Here is a 17,659-nt window from a genome sequence, read left to right as displayed (position 1 = left end):
TCAAAAAGGTGCAGCTTATTCCTGGCAGTTCCCTAAAGCATATTGCTATGGCACATTTGGCAAGCACCAGCAGGTAGTCATTGCATGAAACCAGCAGGCACATGCTTGGGATATGAAAGGGCCAGTGACTACCCGGTGACTTACAAGTTGGATAGCCACACCTCACCTTAGCTCTCAGATTTCTTGTTTGGTCTTTGCGCCTCTTTATGTCCATTCTGGTTAACAAACCTTTAGCAGATAATAGCTAAAGTTGAAAGCTTCCTCTTCTGAAGCAGGATATGTCTGGCTTTTGGAAGAGGATCCATCCAGGATGAGGAGTATCCTGGGTGTTCTCTATGCCAATACTTTGCCGTTTAGGAAGGACAGTGCTATGACATTTCTGCTTTAAAGTTTGAAATAGAATTCAATTGAAGTGGACCTACAAAGTTCCTTGAGTCCAACTGCACACTGACTGGCATGGGGCATCAACCACCTCTCTAGGAAGCCTGTTCCTGTTGTTCCAGTGTTTGACCCACCGTCACAGTAAAGAACATTTTTCCTTACATCCAGTCTGACACCCCCTCACCTCCCAGTGCAGCTCTGTGCTGGTCGCGTGCATCCTACCATCGGTCAGCAGGGAGCAGAGACAGTCACCTCCCTCTGCGCTCCTCTCCTCAGGAGGTTGCAGAGGGCAAGGAGGTCACCTCTCAGCCTTTTCTTCAGACCAGACATCCCATGTGTCCTCATCCTCTCCTCATGTCATTCCCTCCAGTACTTTTACCAGCTTTGTTGCCCTGCTCTGGATGCTTTAAAGGACCTTAACATCCTTTCTATATTGTGGAGCCCAGAATTGCATGCAATATTGAAGGTGAGGCTGCACCAAAGCTAAGTGTAGTGGGAGAATCACCTCTTTTGACCATCTGGCTATGATGTTTAATGTACCCCAAAATGCAGTCTGCCCTCTTGGCTGCTAGGGCACACCGTGGCTCATGTTGAGCCTGCTGTCAAGCAGCACTCCCAGACCCCTTTCTGCTCGGCTGCGTTCCAGCCACTCATCTCCCAGCTTGTGCCTGTGTCCAACGTTACAACATTCCAGATGTAGCACCTGGCATTTTCCTTTGTTGAATTTCATGCCACTTACGATTGCCCAACGCTGCAATCTGTCTAGATCCCTCCACAAGGCCTCTTGTCCCTCCAGGAGGTCAGCACTGCTGCTGACCATCCACCAGCCTGGTGTAGCCCCATTCACTACAGCCCTTTGGGCTCTACCATTCAGCTAGTTCATCAGCCAGTGTAGCATGAACCTGTTTATCTCACAGTTGGACAATTTGTCCAGAAGGGTACCGTGAGGGATATCAAAGGCCTTCCTGAAATCCCTAAAGTCTACATCCAGCACCTTCTTGTCATCCACCAAGCAGGTGACCTTACCATAGGAGGAGATCAATTACTAAGGCAGGACTTTCCCTTGGGGAACCAGTGTTGACTGTGTCTGATAACAGCTTTATTCTTTAGGTGCCTTTCAATATCCCCAGGAAAATCTTCTCCATAGCTTTTCCTGGGAGTGAGGTTAGACTAACAGGTCTGTAGTTCCCTGGGTCTTCTCTCATGTTCTTTTTGTAGGTGGGTATAACGTTGGCCAGCTTCCAGTCAGCAGGGACCTCCCCAGACTCCCACGACCTTCAGTAAATTGCTGAGAGGTCCAGCTATAACGTCTGCTGACTCCTTCAGCACTCTGGGGTGAATCCCATCAGGTCCCCTGGACTTAGGAACATTCGTCTGATACAGCTGGTTCCTTACAAGTTTAGTGGCTACAGATGGAAAGTTGCTGCTCCCCAAGTCATGATCCTCCAACTCGGAGGACTGGGCAGCCATGGATGTGCTGGGCAGCCAACTTTTTGAATGTGCCATGCTCTTCCAGGTCGAAACAAGTCATAGTTTCTGCATTCTGTTGCCCTAAGAAGAAGGGGAATGTATTTTTGATTGAATGGACTTGATGCAACCTCATCAATCCTATGAGGAAAAAATAGAGATTGGCGCTAAGAGGAATGGTAGTTACTGGATATTGGTCTGGCAAAGTTAGAAAAGCTAGGAAAAAGGATCAAACATTGGTTTCAAAAGGCAGGGACCAACATAGAGCCACCAATCTGTACAAATGACGTACTGGATTTTTTTAGAGAACCTGGTATCCTGTATGGAAGCATCACAAACTTTGAAAATCACATTTCTGTCAGTCTTTGGAAGGAGTAATGGAGGTTGCTCAGTGTGCTGTGGTACGTGTTTGTTTCATCTTTCCAGCAGTCAGGTGGGGAAAATTCGATGGTTTGTTCTGCTAAATTTGTGCTGTGGCTTCAGCAAGCTGATCTGATTCATGAAACAAACAGTTAATTCCTGCTGAGGTGTTCCTACCTGATGGGCAGCTTTTGTAACTGTTCTTACTCTTCCTTCATGACCTCTGTCTCTTTGAAAGTGTGTAATGACCTTTTTGTCAAAATGTTGAATAAGCAAGCAGTGTCACTGAGCAAAGTTCTCATGTGGTGCAGATATTGCAGTGAAATAGAGGGGAGGCAGTTATATATACACATACAAAAATATTTATATGTATGTATGTATTCTCTAGGGCAAGTTTCACAAAGTTGCTTTGTAGCACCAGAAGGTATAATAGGAGCTTCTTTGGGTGAATCTTTATTTTTCCTGAGCAGGCTTTCCTAGACACCTCTAGTGATGATTAGCATCCTGATGGTTCTCCGTGTCTTATACCAGTTGCCAAACCTCTTTCCTTCTGCTTATCTTTGGGGGTCAGACACTTTGTGCTCGGCTTTGGATTTACACATACTTAGGTTGACATGGGGACATACATGTTTTATCCTAAGTTCCAGTTATAGACAAGACATTCAGTTTACAGCTGCTCAGCGCTCTCCCTCCAGCATGACGTGCAGCTCTAAAACTCAAGTTCTTTCTTTAAATTATTTTTGTACTTTTTCATTTTTTTTAGTGAACCCAGTCAGGTGGGCAGACTTTTTTTTTTTTGTCAATGAAAAAAATTATATTGATACTGCAAGTTGGCAAATAAACAGTTTTGCATGTTGATCTGTTCAGGAACTATACCTTTAAACTAATCCTGGTGATCAGAATGCTTAGTACTTAATGCTGTTTAAGAGTTTTCTGAAACGAGTGTTTCTATATTTCACTTTCCACTGTAATACCCTCAGTCTTTCCATAGCAGTGTAGTCATTTATAATCCCTGAATTTGAATTAACATATGTTCCCAGTGGCATTTATTTTCCCATCAGAAACAGGGAGTAAAAGGGAAATACTATGGGTCAGTGGCTTCCCTTGTGGTTGATAAACTAAATGGAGATTAGTTTAGATAATCGGTGAATGAGTTTTGATTTTGAAGAAGACCATTAGAAGCAAAGTCACAAGTCCGGCAAAGTTCCCAACCTTTGTGTAAGGCTACTTCACGTGAGTTTAAGTTCAAGTATGGAATAGGTCAGAACATTAGTTATATAAAGTATTTTTTGGATAGTTGAGCTGAAATGATGAAATGTGATATTTCCTCCTGCTTTTGTTGTTGGTATTTAGGCTTTGGAGCATTGTATTCTTGTTCTCAGGAATTCAAAAACCAGAGTTAAACTTAAAAAATACCACTTAGTTGTAAAGAAGAAATGGTTACTCTGAATCTTGTTCTAATGGAATATATGCAGGGATTTTAATGTATGTGTATGTTTGGTCAGTATTCTCTTAGCTGTCTGTGAATTAGGGCACACGGAAAGCCAGAATGTGGTATCACTTAAATTCCTGTAGGTCTGCAGGAAGTTAGCTTGACTAATATAAATTGGCCAAGGATATATTCAGTTATAACGATTAGGATGTTTTTCATGTGTACTTAAAGTAGAGTAGGAAAAAAAATAAAGATCTTATGACTAAAAAATGGTTAACCCAGGCTCAAATTGAGTAAGAATTAAGCTGGGAAGAAGTTACCGTAGTGAGGAACTTCCTTGCCTGCGATTTAGGTGTCTTATGCAAGGATAGCTATTTTATAGCTTTTTAACTTTGCAAATAGCCGTTGTTGATTCTTCTATTTAGTTCCAATTCTTCTTTTTTTTTTTTTTTTCATAAACAAGTCTGTCGTGATAATCCTGTATTTTGGGCACTGTTTGGCTGCCAGACTGGTTATATCATAAGTGAACTATTGTTGTGCTAGTATAAATAAGCAGGAAATGGTTTATACAAGTGAATCTGTTCAGTACAACTTCAGTAACTACAGTTGGGGATAAGCTCATCATCAAAGGTATAAGGTTTCTGTACAGAATGTACAGATGTTGCTTGGGGGTATTATACCAGGCTTGGAGTATCTTGGAATTGCCTGATAGTTCAAATTCAGATTATTCATATGTAACATTAACTGACCATTATGTTTTGTGTTCTTCCCCACCTTTCTACCATCCCCAATTTGATAGAGCTCTTTGGCAGAGACACTGGACAGCACTGGCAGTTTAGATGCTCAGAGAACTGATATGATTTACACTATTGAAGACGTTCCTCCGTGGTATCTCTGCATATTTTTGGGGTTACAGGTATGTTTCAAAACAGTTGCTATTTTTTCTCTGAAAATTGCAAAGCTTGTTTAGCACTTTGTGTAGCTTCTTGCATTTGCGTATGTGATAATTTTATTCTTCCCACACTCTCGCATATTTGAAGAAACTGTTAAGATAGTTTCTTCTGAAGTTGATCACACAGTAAGATTACTGTGTTAATATTTATATTACATTATTGTTTGCTGGCTTATGCATTTGTGAGATGCACTTAAATGTTTATTCTTCTAAGCTGTTGGTAGTAAATATATGAACAGATGCTAAGTGCAAAGCTTCAGAAACTGACATCTTGCACCTCTGGAATTAAAGATGGAGAGAGAGAACTGTTTAGTGTTGAAATCTTGTATATTAAAGCTGATACTGTAGTGGTTTCAATTCCAGAAGCTTGATAGCACCATCTTGCAGTCATGATCTGTAAATTGCTAATAAGCAGGTGTCCTCCTCTTGGAGTGAGAATGTATGCATCCTACAGTCAGTAGGATTGTAGTGGTGAGCAGGACCCTACTACTAGTTCAACCATTCGCTTATGCAAAGCAGAACAGCTCATTTCATCTCCCTTCCTTCTTGAATGGCAATAAAATCTATCCCACAGGAATGCAGAGAATTTGTTAATATCTGTAAAGTATGTTGAGATCTCCAAGCAAATACATTCCAAAGCATCTTTTTACTTCTGTCTTTCCTCAAGGGCAGGCAGTTCTGTAGGGATTATATTTTTATTTGCATTGGTGAATATGGTGGCACCTGTTTGCTTAACATGTTTGGATTGCAAAAGAATTAGTGAGTACCTAGTGTCTGGTACTTGGGAGCTTATTTGCATGCTAGTTTATGTGTGCTCTAAATTAATTCGTAAGCTAATGGTTTTTCACATGGTTGAAAATGAATGGCGTTATTTATCTGCTTTTCTGAGTTGAAAGGTGTTTTCAGCAGTTACCTAGATACCTCCTCATCAAGAACAGTAGCAATTTAGCTATGTAAATAACCTAGTTTATTCTACATAAATAGCGATCATTAGCAACAGGCAAGTGGTAGCTTGACATAGAGGGCAAATAGTTGAAGAAATGCTTTAGAACCAGGAAATGAGAGATCTGATGGATAATTAAAAAACAAAAACATCCAATAGAAAAGAAAATACCTTCATAAACTCTTTTAAAAAATTGTCTGCGATATTAACAAGCCATTTCTTTTGTTCACAGCATTACTTAACATGTTTCAGTGGAACTATAGCAGTTCCCTTTTTGCTAGCTGATGCCATGTGCGTTGGATTTGACCAGTGGGCTACCAGCCAGTTGATTGGGACCATTTTCTTCTGTGTGGGCATCACTACATTGTTACAAACAACTTTTGGGTGCAGGTGAGATTTGAGCTTTGTTCCTAATTATTGGGCTGATGATGGTAAGACTGCTTTTCAGTCAGAGATCCAAGAAGTAGTTAATCTGTTTCCAAAGGATAAACATGAAATACAAGATAGCAATTCAGTTACAGGACAGTTAGTTAAAGCTATTGGAAAGCTTTTACAAAAAAAGTGGATCCTAATTCAGAGAAGGCATTCCATGGGTAAAAAAAAATAAAAAATAAAAATAAATGCAGAATGCAGAAAAGAAAAAGAGGAGAGAAGTCTCTGAGGACTGAGAATGTAGAAGTGTTTATGAGGATAAGGAAAAATGTATACACCTTTGTAAAGAGGAATTAATTTTGCTATTTTCTTTAGTTACTTTAATGATGCTCTATTTTGCCAACATTTAGGTTAAGGTTAGTCCTACAGCAAATTGTGTGTCTGTTCTTGTAAGGTGCTTGCCATATTAAAAGGGTAAGGTGTTTGGAGTCATGCCACAAAATAAGCGTAGTTGAAGAAATGTGTTAACATCCAATTCTGGTATCTTAGACTGTACTTTACTTTGAGTAAAGTGGTCTGTGGAACGTATTCCCAAAGTTGATTTAAGAACTTTGAACTTTTCCTCCAGAAATGAAAAATACAATAATCAACACTGGAAAAAGGATGAGGATAACTTTTTATTCTTTGAACCAAGTATCTCTGCTCATTACCTTGCAATAAACAAGTAACTTGCCTTTATTTGTTGCTCCGAGTTGCAGGCTATGATCCTTCCTTGAGATGGGAAGAAACATGTACCTTAGTGTAACCTTATGGGGATGCCTCAGCCTTGCCTTTGGTGTCTCTAGGAGAATTCAAGAGACCGTTACAGGCACTAGTAAATACTTGTAAAAATCTGGTGTTGTTAAGAACAGAATGTTGTAAGCTTTATTAACATAAAGCTAATTTTTAAAAAAATGTCTGTTCTATGGTAAACACTGCAGAGAGAAGTGAAACTTACAGTTGACTCTGCCTGTGAGAACCAGGAATAGCTAAAACCTGCAAAGTTATTTCTGCATTTTCTTGAATAAACCAAGGATAAGTGAAACCAGAAAAGTGCATACTTTGAGTATGTTCTCATATGATTACTTGAATGATTCTTGGGTCATTTAGTTCACTTTAAGAACAATGGAAGCTGAAATCCTGCGTTTGAATAGAAAATGGACAAATGCCCCCCCCACTTCTTTTAAGATTTATTTAAGAAACAGAATCTTTGGGTGGAGAAGTTATCCCAGTAGGGTGCAAAAGACAAGCCTGTGGTAGATCACTTTGATTTTTAGATCACTTTTTCATCCAAAACCTTTCCAAGTATATCAGGTTTTCCAATATAGTTTGGAAAACTATAGTTCCTATTTTGGTTTAAAAAGGTACATTGCTAACATACTTTTTGTTTTTGAAAAAGAATGTTTGATGTATTTTCATTACATTTTGCTAAATTTAGAACATCGCTTTTTTATGGAAACTTCATTCTGATGACAACGTTGTATTATTAAAATTGATGAAAGAGAAAATATTCATCTTTCCCTAATGTATTTTCCTTTAGTCAAGGCAGATCACGTTTTCTGCCTGAGTGGCTCTTTGTGCTTCTTGGGTGTAGCTTGCCTTAGCTGTAGTCATAAATTCTCAAGTACCTTGTCCAAAAGGAGGCAGAGGAGCAGAGTTCTGTGCCCTTTGGTATTCTGAACCTGATCAGCCTCCCTTTTAATAGGGAATGTTCCCCTACACACACACTCCCATTTGTGCTTTATATAGGAAATTGAGGTATTGTTGACCGAGACAGGAACTGGGAGATAAGGTCTTTTTTGTTCATCTTTGAGTGTTCCCTTCCTGTGTTAAATGAAGTTGAAAATCTTCAAATTTTCTAGAAAAGTGCAGAATTGTGAATGGATATTAACTCAAAGGGGAGTTTGGTTTTCCTGTGCCTTTAATAGCTTTCTTATTCTGCCTCAAATTTATCAGGAAAAACAAAGAGCTCAGTTTTTATACTTCCTGAGACTTCACAGATCTGAAGTTTGTCATCTTTTTTCTCTCTTCTCCCCACCTCGAACCCCATCTAATCTTAGGCTCTGTCTTCATTACTTGATATAGAGTGATTTGGGGCTCTTGCAAAAACAGGTGTGGTCCCATGAATTTTAAATGCTCTGTTCCTTGTCTGCCTTCCATGGTTTTCCTTTTCTGTGGCTTCCACTTGCCCTGTGAAGGACGTTTATAAACCAAAGAGGTAATTGTGTATGGGTCTTAAAATAAGTTAACCTGTATTTATGAAGAAAATTTCAGTGACTGAACATTTTATAATGATCTAACATGTGATTCTGGTTTTATGTAAGGGTGGGGCTGAGATAAAGCAGCGGCATTCTCTAAATGAGGTTTTCAAGTGTTCATTGGCAAGTCTGTCATCTGCAAAGTATTTCAGCAAATAAAGCCAGTATGGTTTTGAAAGGGCAAATTCCATGGTTCGAAGGTCCTTAAAGATGGATTTAGCTCCATTTATGAGGAGGCGTTGTGGTCAGTTTGGTACCCATACTAATTTTAGGAATTCAAGCAATTTATTAGTTTATGTAATAAGCCAAAAGATTTGGCAAGGTTTCAGAGCAGTTAGCATGACTGAGACAATCAAATACAGCTTTAATATACCTAAACATTTTAGGCTTACTGCTGTGCCCATCACTACATTGTCTAAACGTTCCCACGTCTGGGTGAAATTTTAAGATAACGGAGATGCTTCCAGATGACTTCTGCATGGAAAGCTCCATCTTCAAAAGGACTAGTACCAAAATTGAGCAACTGTACGATTTAGACGTGATATTTGTATACCACGCTGGTGGTTCTTAACTCAGCTGATAATGAATGTCTGGCTAATAATGGGAAAGGTATTTCATAAATCATGTTCCAAACTACAGCTGTCTCTCTGGAAAGATACTGATTATGGTTGGCTGATTTTGGGTAACGTTTAAAGAAATGATAGAGGGGGAGAGAGACTACTGTTTTTGGCTTAGGGAAGAAAAAACAACAGCAGCATTTTGAGCTTACTGGCCCTTTTGGTAAATATTTTGGGTTAACTGTCTTATATGATGGTTTAACATATAGCTATGCAAGATGTGCTAAGACCCTATTGTGCAATATATAATTTTATCCAGGTGTATAGTCTAGATCTACAAAGATGAGTCAGAGTAAAAAAAAAAAAAAAAAAAATACCATCGCATTTTAAAATTCAGCAGATGTTCCCAGTTAATAGTGTCTTTTGACCAAACAGCTGAGGTTCTGAATAGGCTGGCAAAGGCCAAAGGAAGGAACCGTGCAGTGAGGATTTCTTGGTATGACTTTAGGGGCAGTTGTTAAAGCTGTGTGAGATGAGGAAATAGCATCTAAATCAGGCTGTTGGTATTTCACTTGAGCATGTGAGCATTCTGTTATACAACATAATTCCATTGTTCCCAGGAAGGTTCTCTGAACACTTAACTGAAAAGCTTGTTCAAAACCTTACAGGAAACCCTCAATTTCTTTTTCCTTAGATGTTTATATCCCTCAAGACTTTGCAATTTTATCCTTTTAAACTCAGAAATTTTACCTAAGTTGTGTCAACAAGAAATTATGTGTGTGTGGGATACAGGAGGATCTCTTGAGTTTTATTTCAGATCATGAGTAGGGAAGTTGATTCATCAAGTGTGTGCAGTCCTAGGTCTTTAATACAAATTGTCTACCTGGACAAAGTTGTCTCCTTGGGTTTTAGTGAAGCATTTGACACTGTTCCCCACAGATTTCTCCCAGAGAAACTGGCTGCTCATAGCTTGGATTGGGTATACTGTTCGCTGGGTGAGAAGCTGTCTGGATGGTCGGGCTCAGAGTCATAGTGAATGGATTTCAATCTGGTTGGCAGCCAGTCACCAGTGGTGTTCACAAGGGCTCAGGATTTGGCCCGGCTTTGTTCAGCATTTTTATCAACACTCTTGATTAGGGGATGCAGTGCACCCTCAATAAGTTTGCAGCTGGCACCAAGTTGGGTGGGCACGTTGATCTACTTGAGTGTAGGAAAGCTCTGCAGAGGGACCTGGATAGGCTGGATCAATGGGCTGTGTCCAGTTGTACGGCCTTTGGCAGGGCTGAATGTTGGGTGCTGCACCAGGGTCGCAACAACTCCACGCAGTGCAGGCTCACCTGGCAGAAAAGGACTCGGGGGTGCTGGTCAACAGCCAGCTGACCACGAGCCAGCAGGAAGTTTAGACTGGATATCAGGAAGAATTTCCTAATGGAAGGAGTGATTAGGCCTTGGAACATGTTGTCCAGGGAAGTGGAGGAGTCATCATCCCTGGAGGCATTTCAGAGATGTGTGAATGTGGCATCAAGAAGCACGGTATAGTGATGGGACTCGGTAGGTCAAACTGATGGCTGGACTTGATGATCTTGAAGGTCTTTTCCAACCTAAATGATTCTGTGATTGTGTGGTTTTATTATCTTTAAAAGGAGAATTCTGACTCTGAATGCCCACGGCAACATCTGTGTACTACATATACCACCAAGTGAAGGTTGTGCAAGGTTTCAGAAGGGTATTTTATGTCATAGAAAACTCATAATCCGGACTTGTCTTGGTGCAACCGACTTCATCACTGGAGAATGCTCTTGCAATGTACATTTACAAAATCATTATGCAGGGACAGAGTACTGTGTAGGTGGGATAGAGGAGTAACAGTTCGTTAGAAGTATTGCATATTTTGCCATGGGCACCAGCTTGCTCAGTTTGCCCAACGAACCTTGTAAAATGAGGTGAATTCACTCATAGCTACCACTGTTTCTTCCCCAAAGATAAAACTTTTGATTTTTTTTTTTTTGCTAGAAGAAATGTGAGAGGGAATTGTGTGCAGGTCAGGTGTGCTCTGGTGGCTCATGTGCTTTATGGAGTTTGAATTTTTTAATGTAGCTTTCAAAGTTTGCAGTAGGTGGGTCAACATTTTAGATTGGTTGTGGCCCAAACTCCTTTCCAGTAATAGTTCAGCTGTTCTAACTTCTTGCCTGCGAACTTTTACAGCCATTGTCTGTAACATGCTTCTGTTTTGATCTTTTCTCTGTCGAGCATGATCTTTTTCCCCTACGGACGTTTTTCATCTTCCTTGACCCTTTTCTGATCTTTATCTAAATCTGCTGCAGTTAGTTCTTTTCCTTTACTGGTACTTGTACTGGCATCAATGCACTTGATTGTGGCTGTAAAACAGCCATAAATGTAGTGCAGTAACAAGAGCTACATGAGCAATTATTTCACATGTTATGGTTTGAGATCCAATCCTTGGTGTTCACAGAACAGTTCAAAGTGCATCTTCTTTGTAGTTAAGTAACATCTGGATATTTGTAATGCTATGCATGCTACAGTTTATTCAATAAATACATAGTTGGTGCTGGTGAACGCTCTTCAGATGCTGAACCTTTTGGGAAGTATAAACGCCAATGCTAAGAATGTCATCTTGAAATTCTTGCAACGTTTGCGTTTATTGTTATTAGCCACCTGGAACATCTAATCAGCACTTATCAGCCTAATTGTTATTTACATGTACTCTTAAAGATGAATCTGTAAATGACTATACTTCAAGTTATGCAAAGAGAAGGTAGAATATACAGACTGCTTACTTCTGTCAAAGAGCTTTTTTAATGTTGTGGGACTGTAAAAGCTGCTTGTTCAGCAGTCTGGCTGGTACTTATATCAGAACGTGCATCCTTATCCTTGTTATGATACTGAGTCAAAAACTCAAATCAATGTCTTATACCCGTGTGCCAGTATCCAGTAATTATCTGTTATAGGCATTGTGTTAGTAACTTAATTCATGTAGTGTCTTATGTTAGGATTTCACTTGTGATGTCTTAGTGTTTCTATGTCTGTCCTTTTTTAATAAGAAATTCTCATATTTAGTAACTACCTGATAAAGGATGGTTTTGAGGATGAGTAAGCACCTAACTGCAGTTGATACCCTGACACAATACTGTATCACAGAGTATATCATCTCCTCTTTCTCTTTCCACCAGGTTACCCTTGTTTCAGGCAAGTGCTTTTGCATTCTTAGCACCTGCTAGAGCAATACTTTCCCTGGAGAAGTGGAAATGTAATAATACAGGTAATTGTCATTTATGCTTGCTCCCATTTAAGTGACAAATGACTTAGATGACACATAGTGCAACTGCTGAACCTTTTCAAACAGAAACTGAAAGTAATGAGCAGGGAATAAAAAAAATATCTCATTTTACAGCCTTTGAACTTGGTGCCTCCTGGCTTTGGAAGAATTCTAAAAATGCCCTTGTGGAACTCTAGTTTTAAACCTTTATATTCATGTCCAATCTACTTAAAGGAGTTAAATAGAAGATGAAAAATGTAAGAAAGCTTTAAGGGGAAATCGAAGACCTTGTAAGAAAACCTGTTCATGTTAGGGTTAACATCCAGTTACAATTTTGCTTTGAGGGAGAGGGGGGGGAGAGAGGGAGGAGGGAGAGAGAGAGATCTTTTAATACTAAGAAATCTGGCAGTAGCTTAAAACAATTACTTTGTTAGTATAGAGAATGGCAGAAGGGTTCCATAAATGATTGTGTCCTCTATTTGGAAGTAGTGAGTCCATAAGAGTCCTTTTTAGTTGAGAAGGAGTAGTAGTAATTCTGAGCAATGCTCAGCATCACCTCAGGTTCAGTATCTTTGCTCATTTAACTCATAGTCTTTGCAGAGCAGGCTTTAACAACATTTGGATGTTCTTTTTAACTTCTTCTTTGCTACCTTTACCATCGTGAAAGGTAGCAAATTTATTTAGAATGAAAATGTGCAGTAAAACTGGTTGTGTAGGCTGCCTTTTCTTTAATTTAGGTTAGAAAACTGAAGTGGAAACAGCTCTGGACGTTTTCTTTTTAATGGGGTGTGGTTATTCTGTAATAAGGTTGTGGGCAGTGCAAGATGGCATTATAGAGAAACAAGACTGCCTGAGTCTAATTGAAGATCCTATTGTTTTCATGTATAAAATTTGTTTTCATGTATAAAATAGTTTTCCTAGTGTTTTCATGTATAAAATACAGCTTTAAGCATTCACGTTTTCACACTGGAGTAATCAGATTCAGCTACTGGGAAAGAGCATGTGGGTTTCAGTGCCCAAGATGTAAAGGCATACTGTGGTGTACTTTAGATTTCATGGCTGTGTTGGATATTTCTTGACAAAATACGCCAGTGTCCTAACATGCAACTTGTTGAGAGAAAAAACTGTCTGGTAATCTTCGATTGCAAAAGCCATTTTTCCACTCTTTCAACTTTTCAGAAAGAGCCTTTGCTGCATTTTGCTCTTGAACCTTTTAACCTTCAAAAGGTGTCAGATAGGGTTGTTAGTATGGGTCAATTCATCGTTCAGTGAGTAACCTAAATTGGCAAACAACAAACACTGGAATGTTTCCTTGATTCCTAGTGTGTAACTGGGTAGTTCTCCATTCATCCATTTATTGGGGTGGGAAAAAAAGATCTATATGACCTTTATTTCTGGAGGTTATTTTTTTTCCACTTTGGTACAGTGGGTAAAATTAGTGGTTAGCTCTTGGGAAACGTAAGCGTGATATTACGCGATTTGTAGCACTGCAAAACTTCTTTTCTGTGTAAATTAAGTCTCATTTGTTAGACACAGCTGAAGGAGAAATTTATTTTGTATTAAATATGGAAAAGTGGCTGAGGAATAAATACCTGTGTTTTGTCTTTTCTTTTGGTAAGATATAACAGTTACAAATGGAACAACAGAACTGCTTCATACTGAGCACATCTGGTATCCCAGAATACGAGAGGTAATGTGGGAGTAGCCTTTAGCTGTCGATTTGTCCAATTTCAGTTAAGTTTCTCATTTAACCATCTGTGTGTTCTTGTCTTTAAGTTGGCAATTTCTTCTTTCACTGCAATTTCATGTGAATATATCCCTTTACTCATTTCATGGAAGTCTTCATTTTTTCACCTTGTTCATTGCTGAACAGCAAATACAATCAGTTAGTTGCCACATTCCAAAAGATACTCAGTAAAATGCGCAAGTGAGATGAATACTGTTCTTGTAGCTCTTACCAATTTGTGCTCACCAGCAGCAGTTCAGCAAACCGTAAGCTACTACCAGATCACTTGCCTTCTGTCACTGTTCAGTAGGCTGTTCAATGGAAGGTAAAATGCAGTTAGCAAATCTGTTCATTCCTAGGTGTCTTAAATTGGAGACTATCCTGATGAAACATTGATTCTCCCAAGAGACTTGCTGAAATACACCAAACTCCTTTTCCATTTGCAGCATTACAGTCTGAACTTCATCAGTCTCTGCAGAGCTCACAATGAGGGTTGTGCCCAGGCATCACACTAGACTGCTAGATAGTGTAGTCCAAATTAAGGCGTGTGTCATGGAATTTATCTCCCATCCCGTTGCTTTGGGCTGCAAACTTTTTCTTAATTAAAAACAACCCCTCTCTCTTCCCCATGTTCAAACCATAGCTACATCCTGCCAAGAGCCCTGCAGCCAAGAGGGCTGACAGTCTCCTGAGACCACAACGCTGCTCTATACCAGCTTCTAAGGAGCACTTGTGAACAATGCAGCATACACTGCCCCTAGGAGCTAGGAGCATCACCTCCGTGGCGCCACCAACCCTTGCCGGCTCGATCTGAGAGCTTAAAGGTTAGCCTGGAACCCAGGTCTCCTGTCTGACAGTGTGATGTGCTATCCACACAACTACCAGACTGGCCCACTGGTCTGTTGTGTAATAGTTTTGTGAAGAAAACCATAAGTGTTATGCTTAAGCAATAAGTCACTTGAACCTAATGAGCTGTTTTATGACGAAAAATTTGCTGAGTTCTTCTGTGTCACTGAATTCTTTTAACTGCAGTTTGTAAGCCAGAGTAGAAAAAGAAATGTTTTGGTTTTGCTTTTAAGATGCAGCTGAACTGTCTCTGTCCCATTTTTGTGTGTTCAGATCCAAGGTGCTATTATCATGTCCTCCTTGATAGAAGTGGTGATTGGTTTGCTTGGCCTTCCCGGCGCCCTCTTGCGATACATTGGACCTCTGACCATCACTCCAACTGTTGCTCTTATTGGCCTCTCTGGTTTCCAAGCAGCTGGAGAAAGAGCTGGCAAACACTGGGGTATCGCGATGTTGTAAGTACTCCTGGGTATTCTTGTCTTAGGCCAGTGGGTCCCATCTGGTAAGTTGTCATGGAGGAATTTTGGAGTGCCAGTGAAAAACCTGAGTCTGCTTGGCTGCCAAAGGTAGCATTGCAGTGCTCCCGTCATGGAAAGGAGTATAATGCACAGGAATAGGGTCAGCTAGCAATTTGGGAATGAAGACCACAGTGACTCTGGGAGAGGAGGAGGGAAAGGAGGTTGAAAGTGAGGTTTGGAGAACAGAGTTCTGTGAAACTAGCTGGTCGGGTAGCCATGGGCTGCTGGGTCTGTTAATTTAGTGACAGGTTTCCTGTGAAATACTGTTGATAACCAGCCAAATCAGGATGAAAAACACATTTTGGGAACTATGAAATTGGCTGAAGCAGTTAGAATATCCAATGTATAGCAACCAACTTTGTGCTTGCTCTGGAAGGGGAAGGAATGACTTGATCCAATCAGATTCTGACCTAACTAATCTGTTAGCACAGTACTTTGAACATATAAAGTATTCTGTAAGTGCAGCTTATGATTAAAAGGGCTGTTTAAGACTCTTACTTTGGGTGTTAGCATCATGATTACTCTGTTATGTTAAGCAGCTGACCAACAGGAACACTTGTTTTCCTGTAAAACAAATTGCATGCAAGTTGGGACTAACATTATATCAATCATATAGACCTGTGATGAATTGGATGCGGAAACCTGTTATGAAAGTTGATGTTTTGCAGATGGAGAAAATAAGTGAATTTAGGAACAAGGTTTAAATATTACCCAGTCATTAAGTATTTCTGGCTTCTGCCATTCAAAAATTGTGCACTAGTTGGAAATAACTCATAGCCATGTAGAGTCACTAAAAAGTAACTTGATCTCCACAAGATGTGGCACTTGAATTGTCTCAAGTTTTCAGATGAGATAAAATGATTATATCACTCACTATCTAGCACGGCAGAATAATATCTGTGTAAGAGCTATGATCCTCTATTAGCTGCAGGTGTTATTTGACAAGGTTTTCAGTTTCCAGAAGAATTTTCTGACCTTGCTTGTTCTGCAGGTGCCAGTTTGAAATAATTTAATAATAAAACACAACGCATTATGTTCTGCAAAAACAGCAAGTATTCCTGAATTCGTACACTTGTGCACCTGGTGAATGAAATGTTTCTTTGGGTATTTAAAGTTTTGGTAGTATTTTAAAAGACGCAGTATTATGCCTACTATGTGGACAAGCAAACTGAGAAACTAATCTTGATGTTATCAGTGAAACAGTTCAGGACTTTTAGCTGTTGTTTCTATTTCTTGCATCTGTCTCCTGCTTTAGCCTCCGTCATACCATGCAATGCATGTATCCTCCTCACTGTTTTAAATCCTATAAGTCACTTTCAAATAAAAATCATGGTTTCTGCCTGTCCTCAGGGCTAACGTGCCGGAATAGCTGCTGTTAGGGAGTGGAGGCCATCATCTTTCTATAATAGACTTCTGGAGAGATGCCAAAGTGTTTCCTGAATGCAAAGGAAAAGTTGTCTTTATCATTCGACTTTAGTCAGGGGTGAAAGCTATAAATGACACCCTTCTTGTGCAGAGCTCTTTGTTCCTGGAGACTGAGGGAGAATAAAGCTCTGTTTTGTTTTTTTGCGTACTAAAACCGATCTTGAATAGAAAAGGGAGGGAAGCTTAAAATCTGTCTTTTTTTTTTTTTATAAATCCGATGAAAACATAATCTCAAATTTCAGAAAAGCTTTACTCCTTCAGGCAGTTTGACTCTTTCTTTAGTCTTTTTACAGGAAAACGTTTTTTGACTGTTTCAGAATTAAACAACCCATCCTGGGTTTTTATTTTTCATTGCAGTGGATTTTAACTGTAGACTTAAATTATTTTTAACATACAGAGAAGCTTAGCAGTTTTGACAAGGGGGAAGTGCATAATATTTAAGGCATCTAAAAATTGTAATAAACTAGGTTACTGGTGAACTGCAGCTCACTGGAATCTTGGTTTTGGGGCTCCATTCAGCTAGTTTATCAGCTATGTAAAAGTTAAAGTGCACATACAGCATACTTTGGGGTTCTTAAGAATTTTTAGACAAATTTTCCCATGACAGACATTTTTCAAGTGCTTTTAAGTTTTATGCAAAAATTACTGTATAATTGCTCTGGCCTGCGATAGGCCTCCAGTTTTCCTGTTTCTTCCTATTTGCTAGCAGTAGCCTTTGTGCTTTATGTGTGGTGTGGGCATGGGTACACATAGTTAGAGAATTTGAGACAAAAAGAAAAGAGAAATGTAGCCTACCTCTTTGCTAATGGTTGTCTTAACTCTGAAAATATTTCTGATTCTGAAATGTAGTCTGATTCATTTTCCCGTTCTTATTTACCTATTTGTTGCTGGCTATTGTTGCAGTACTTTAGAATACAAATGATGTAGTTTTAGATTTTGTGGAATAATAATTTATTTAAAATACACTCTCATTATATTTTGTCTTACGCTAAATTTAGCATGTACATTTGTATTCTGAGTCTGAACAGCCCGAAGGATTATCAGGTTTCTGCTGAGAAGGATTTTTAAAATATTGGTGCTAATGGCATGTCTCTTTTGTCTTACCC

At 39.4% G+C, this 17,659-nt stretch overlaps 1 protein-coding gene across 4 annotated transcripts in view; it reads left to right on the top strand.

The window, feature by feature from the left end:
- Nucleotides 1-17,659, top strand: part of SLC23A2 (solute carrier family 23 member 2) — a 58,198-nt gene that overhangs the window by 26,675 nt on the left and 13,864 nt on the right. For all 4 annotated transcript variants that reach the window (XM_040538324.1, XM_040538326.1, XM_040538327.1 and 1 more), the window contains 5 exons: nucleotides 4,440-4,556; nucleotides 5,768-5,925; nucleotides 11,953-12,041; nucleotides 13,658-13,728; nucleotides 14,884-15,065. In XM_040538324.1, coding sequence (XP_040394258.1) covers nucleotides 4,440-4,556; nucleotides 5,768-5,925; nucleotides 11,953-12,041; nucleotides 13,658-13,728; nucleotides 14,884-15,065 — 617 coding nt within the window. The remainder of the gene's footprint in view (nucleotides 1-4,439; nucleotides 4,557-5,767; nucleotides 5,926-11,952; nucleotides 12,042-13,657; nucleotides 13,729-14,883; nucleotides 15,066-17,659) is intronic.

This window comes from Cygnus olor, chromosome 27, assembly GCF_009769625.2.
Source record: "Cygnus olor isolate bCygOlo1 chromosome 27, bCygOlo1.pri.v2, whole genome shotgun sequence".
NCBI classification, from domain to species: Eukaryota; Metazoa; Chordata; class Aves; order Anseriformes; family Anatidae; genus Cygnus; species Cygnus olor.
This window is presented reverse-complemented; position numbering and strand designations above follow the sequence as displayed.